Genomic DNA, 6,000 nt, shown 5'->3' with positions numbered 1-6,000 from the left:
CTGTGGCCAAGCTCAATAAAAGGACTCTGCATCTCCTGTTGGGTTTTGTTTTGTAATGGTTTTTATTTTTTTACGGTGCGAATTAAAAATTTATATTCAGCAAACCACGCTGGTTTTCCTTGCATCCTGTGAGCAAAGTGCATGGCAGGTCCTGCACCAGACCCGCTTCGGGGCGAGCGGCTGAACTCTTATCAGTCCCTCAGATAACGGCCTGCCAGCAGGAGGGAGCAACAAACTGATACTACCGATGGCATTTTCAGGATCCCAAATATACCCAGTGATAACCAGAAGGAAATGTTTTTAATTAGTTCTAATCCCAATTTACTTAAATGAATGACCTAGACTGAGTTTGGCCACTGAAGTATCTACTCGTCTAAAATATTCTAAACCAAACTGTTCAAAATGCAATTCTGACCTGTTGTCTGTTAACTCTGAGGGCTGAAAGAAACAAAGCCGCTTCTGATTAGATAAGGACCAACAAGTCGGGGACACAAGCACCAAACGGCGTCTTCCTTCCGTTACGCGCAGAGCGCTAGGGTCAAAAAAAAAAAAGAAACTCCGCTTAAAAATGCGATACCAGGGAGGAGAGCGCCCGAGATAAAGCAAGAGATATGAGCACGGTGGTTTTGAAGTTTAATACAGAAAATCTATTTGATATTTATTAAACTTAGTTTCTCCAGTTACAGTTTTGCATTGTACAAAGCATTTTAATGACACAGTAGTTAAAAAGATCTTTACAAATTGAAATGTGATACCCTTTTCTCCAAATATTTTAATTGCCATAAATTTGTTTAAAAATACACATTAAACGCATGTTTCAGACACTAAACTTTCTATAATCTCAATACCACAAAATACATAGAATATACTATACAGATGTGGAAAAAATCTAGTTAGTATATAATACTTTGCTCACCATTAACAGCTTTATTACGTGAAATGCACATACTGACTTAGAAATCCTAATTTTGAGCCCCAAAGTACCCTTTGAAATTTCAAATGTATTGCAACAAATAAAATCACAGTTTGTTTTTTTCTTTTTTCAGGTTTTGGTTGAAGACAGATGCCTAAATATTTTAATAGAAACAAAATGTAACAACATGGACTTGTCATGTACAAAGCATAAAACAGAGACATCCCATTAGTTACTAACAGTACCTTTCTGTATGATTAATAAGGGCTTCATTTATAAGTGACAGGTTAAAAGTTACCTTCCCCCACCCCCAAGCCCTCCCCCAAAAGAAAAACCCTTCTTCACCAAATAATAATTTCAAATAAGATAAAGGATTTTTAATAAATATATAAGCACTTTATCCTCCATATACAAAATTTCTTAAAACAATTTTAAAAGGGGGGGGACCAGATACAAATGTCAGGAACTGTGCTTGCAAAAGTCATGCCTGGTCCTTAGAGTTGAGTTTTCGGATGTGTAATGCCAACGCGGCCCCGCACGGCCGCTGCGGAAGTACTGTGCACCCAACCACACCAACGATTAGGGTTGCATATAAAAACTGAAGCCAGGGAACTTTGCACCCCGATTCGCCTCTACCCGCTCCGTTAGCACGCGCGGAGAGTGACACCGGCCCCGACACGCTGAGTTTCCAGAGGAGGTTAAGACGGGCGAAGCGTTTCGCTGAGGGGAGGTGCCCCGCGCCCCGCCACGCGGTGGGTTTGCTCCGGGGGTGCCCGAGGGGAGCTGGGCAGGGAGCTCGCGCTGCCCCGCGCCCGCCCCAGGGGGACTGACCGGCCCCAAACGGCCGCCAGAGCAGAGCCCGATTCCTCGGACAGCAAGGGAGCCGGACAGACACCGCGATTCCCTGATTGTTTGAGCTGACGTAACCTTCCTGCTTAGGAAATCTGTCGCCTGGAATAGGTCTGGATTTGTCTGAGTTGGCTAGCTAAAGCTTTGGCTACTCTTGACGCTTACAGATGTCAAGTGTTGACTTTGTTGCGTGGAAACACGGGGTTTTCCAGAACACTGATTCATCAGACGGAGTAAATTTAAACCCTGACCAAAGTATTTGTCAGAAATCGAAGAATTTGGAAGCTGTTTACTCCCCAATGGGCAATTCAAACTTGACTTGCTCAGGCCCTTTTGTATCTGCCTTAATAGAAACACTGCAGTGACAGCAAATATCTGCTCGGTAAATGAAATATTAAATACAGCAAAGGTAGTCTCTCTTTCCAGCAGTTTGCCGTTTTGGCAAACTACATAATTATCTGCCTAAGGCTTTATTTTACTTGCCCCAGGCAAGCGCTACATTATTTCCATAAAGTACTGACTCTCTGTATGTTGGGGCCATTCATAAATACATTTCAGGGCTGGTTTTTTTTTTGTTTTTTTTTTTTCCTTTTTTTCCCCTCTTGTTATCACAGCAATCAAGCCTCAGCAATCTAAAGGAATATACATTGCACTCCTGTATAATATGCAATATTTATCACCAGTAAGATGGCGATTCAGCACTCAATAAATAATATATCAATATAGTCAGTTGCACCATAATCTAAAAACAAGTATAACATATACTTTGGACAGACTGAGTTCATATATATATACATATATATTAAAAGACACATACAATACAAATTGCATACTGCCATCAAAAGCCAAGAAGAGCCATCCATACGCTCTGCTTTATGGCTAATAGTTTCAAATCAAAATAAAAGTCTTGGGCTGTTTTACTCTGGTGTCCTGAAGATTTGTTTAAAATTATAAACGGTTGCACCTTATCACCTAGGAACCTGCAAGTTTGACAGCAAATTCAAATAGTATTGATATCTGAGCAAGCCTAGTCTGATTAAGCCTTTTTTCTTTTTTTTTTTTTTTTTTTTTTTTTTAAAAAGATTCACCAACTGGGACCGCGTTCAGTGAGGGAATTAAAATTACAGCGTTGATATGTATTTCGTATACAATCGTCCAGGGAATCATTGAGGAAGGCAGGAGTTGGGGATTCCCTCACCGTTAGTCACTAGAGCGACGCGCGTTAGTACTGGAGTGACACGTAGAGGTACGAAAGGGCAGGTTCAGAGCGTTCGCCTGCACTTGGACAGAGGGATGGAAGCCTATTATGTACTTGCATTTTGTTTTAGCTATGGAATCTGACAAAGTACATCACTTTTGTCTCGGAAGCAATGGTAAATCCCATGTGAAGATATGCTTTGGGAAGTGCAGAGTTCAGATTTCCCTGTTGGACATCGCCACAGACGCGTAAGGCGTTTCCTCCCGATTACCAAAGACCACTGCATATCTCCCGGACAGGTGGAAGACCTGGGACAGCACTCTAGAGGATATTCTACTACAAAGTACACTGTTTAGGTGGGACACTTTCAACCACTTCAGGTCCACATTTTGACACGACATAACGAGTCTTCCGGTCGTCTGAAGACAATTTTTTAAGATCCACTGATCTGGGGATAAGCGATACATTTTTAAGAGACCAATTCAGCGTGACACCAAAAGGTATTTGTGGGACTCTAGTTAAGGAAAAAAAATTCCCAGAGATGAGACCATTGCTGCTAACAGTAATGGTAACTGTGCACAAAGGAGCAAGCCAAAAAACAGCCATGCTGGCTAGTGCAGCACTACACAAAAAATAAAACTATGAATGCAACTCTTATGAAGGTTTGTTGGTTTGTTTTGTTTTTTTTTATATATATATATAGCGTCAAAAGTGTGCTAGGCACTTTAGAGTATTAAAGGAAAAATAGTTGACAGTGTCCCATTAACCAAGATGCGGAGTTTGAGGGTACAGAGTTCTGTCTCGACCAGCAAACACTAACAGAAACGTGACCTTGCACAGTGATTCAATAAAAAGGATGCTCCAACAGACCTGAAGAGTAAATTCAGCTATCACGGAAAAAGTCACAGGTCTGTTAACCATGTATCAATTCGTACGTAGCAAAGCTTTTCTGGAAGTACAAAACACGCTGGAACGCAAAGGAAGCTCTACGAATATGCAGCTACCTTTTAGTAGGTTACTAATTTGCAAAACTTCTAAACTCTTAAAGCCCATAGGACATACTGCAGTACTAAGTAGCGTAGAATTCTATTCCTTCTCTCGAGGTTGCCGTGATTTTGGCACTTAACTACAACTACACAAAAAATTTAGTGCAATAATTTTCCTGAACATGCACGTTCATATCTGGTACAGAATAAAGGGTTAAATGGGAGAGAAAACAAAGCAGCATTCCACAATCTCACTCCAAAGGATTCAGAGTTTGACTCTTCAAAAGGAGACCACCGCAATGAGAAGTCAGTTTGTGTGACAGACGCTAGTACTTTTCAAAAGGAAATGGAATTTTACCAAAAGTACTGCAGAAGACCACTGCATACAGTATACCTGGTCCTGCTGTAAGACATCTTGTAAACAGTTCATAAAATCTTCATCTAAAAGTAAGGCATAAGGCACACCAGACATGTTAGGGGCACTAAGCAATACTGAAAGCAGTAGCATTTTAAACCTTTTTACTCAGACAAGCACCTTACGTGGAAAGGTACTTTGGTTTACACTTTTTGAGAGCGGTCAATTGCAACTCCACGAACCCTTTTCCGTTGCGCCAAGTCGCTCCCTTGCGAGTATTATGCTCCATCAAACATTAACGGGACCTTCATTAACACGGGGTAAAATACGAGTTTTTAAATCCGTTCTGCATCAAAACAGTCACTTCCCTGTCATAGCAGGTGTGCTCCCACCCCACGATGGCCGTTGCGCTGTCATCCTGTAGTGTCCATTACCTATCAGACCCTAAAAGGAAAACATGCACCTCGATTTCTGCTTAAGATTCCTGGTTTCTCAGTCAATGGAGAAGATGCAAGTGACAGTTCTGGTAGGAATTTAACTATCGTTGGGTTGTTTGGTTTGGTTTTGTTGGGTTTTTTTTAAAACCACAAAGTTCACTGATGAACTTTAAGTGTCAAAAAATGACAAGCACAGAAACAAAATGTATTTTGAACGAAGAGATGCAAAAAAGCACAAGATTGTCCTTTCCAGAAACCTTTCCTGTATGCATCGCACCTATCAGACTGAAGTTCATTCCTACACCATGACTTCAACATCACATTAACTGCAAATTACTGTAATGTTTTGTGATTGTTATAGTGTTAATTGATGTTTTGAAACTGCCTTGAAAACAATCCAAGCCAGATCCAGCTAAATACTTTTCCATATAAATTTCTTTATAATTCATTTAAATGAAGTATCTTAATACGTAGAAGAATATCTGGAACTTTTCTATTTAGTACAAATTCTGCAATAATAAATCTGTAGTTGTCATTTATTAGTTGACTCATAGGCATTAGGCATGAAAAGTATGGTGTCCCTACACGTTAGAACCTATCAACCCTAATTCCTTTTACAGGCTCTACCACCACAAGACATTACAGAGTAACAAAGCTCACAGAAGTACTTAAATAAAGTGTCTATGTTTAATTTCTGCTAAGTACTCGAAAGGGTAAATTTAGGGAAGAAATAGCTAAAAACTGCCCCAAACTGGGCTTTTCAAAATTAAAAAATTAAAATAAATAGGAATTTAAACTGACTATTTATGTATTATGACTGGAATTCCAATGATCTATCCATGACAGATCAGCAAAACTACACCTTTATATGTAGCAAATTTTAAAATATTTAAATAACTTAAACCGGGAATACTGAAGAAGTCCATTAACCAGATGACTTGGGGTTAAAACACAAAACACAAATGAGGATGGGAGACGTGTAAGCATTCCTTGCTCTTAGTGTCAACTAAGCAATGTGTTATGGCAGTCTTCCTTATTGACATGACACAGTGTTGTGGAGATAAATCAGAGGCAGCGAGAAAAATGTGTTTGATTTTCCATTCCTTCAGTTCAAAATATCACTTGGCATCCAGGCGCAACCAGTGTAATCCCTGACGGGTGTAACGCACTAGGTCTGTCATGATGCTCGAGTTAAAAATCAGAGGGCCCATAACTTTATCCAGTTCAGCAAAGAACTCTGAAACAACAGAAGCACAAGTTAA

General features: G+C 40.1%; 1 protein-coding gene across 2 annotated transcripts in view; it reads right to left on the bottom strand.

The window, feature by feature from the left end:
- Window positions 1-2,364: 2,364 nt before the first annotated feature.
- AFF4 (AF4/FMR2 family member 4) overlaps window positions 2,365-6,000 on the bottom strand; it is a 49,569-nt gene continuing 45,933 nt past the window's right edge. For both annotated transcript variants that reach the window (XM_026857958.1, XM_026857959.1), the window contains exon 22: window positions 2,365-5,975. In XM_026857958.1, the coding sequence (XP_026713759.1) occupies window positions 5,857-5,975 (119 nt within the window). In that variant the 3' untranslated portion in view covers window positions 2,365-5,856. The remainder of the gene's footprint in view (window positions 5,976-6,000) is intronic.

The sequence above is a fragment of the Athene cunicularia genome (genome assembly GCF_003259725.1).
Source record: "Athene cunicularia isolate RWA chromosome 13 unlocalized genomic scaffold, athCun1 chr13_part1, whole genome shotgun sequence".
In the NCBI taxonomy this organism is placed as follows: domain Eukaryota; kingdom Metazoa; phylum Chordata; class Aves; order Strigiformes; family Strigidae; genus Athene; species Athene cunicularia.
Note: the sequence above shows the minus strand (reverse complement) of the source record. Positions and strands in the feature narration are given on the sequence as shown.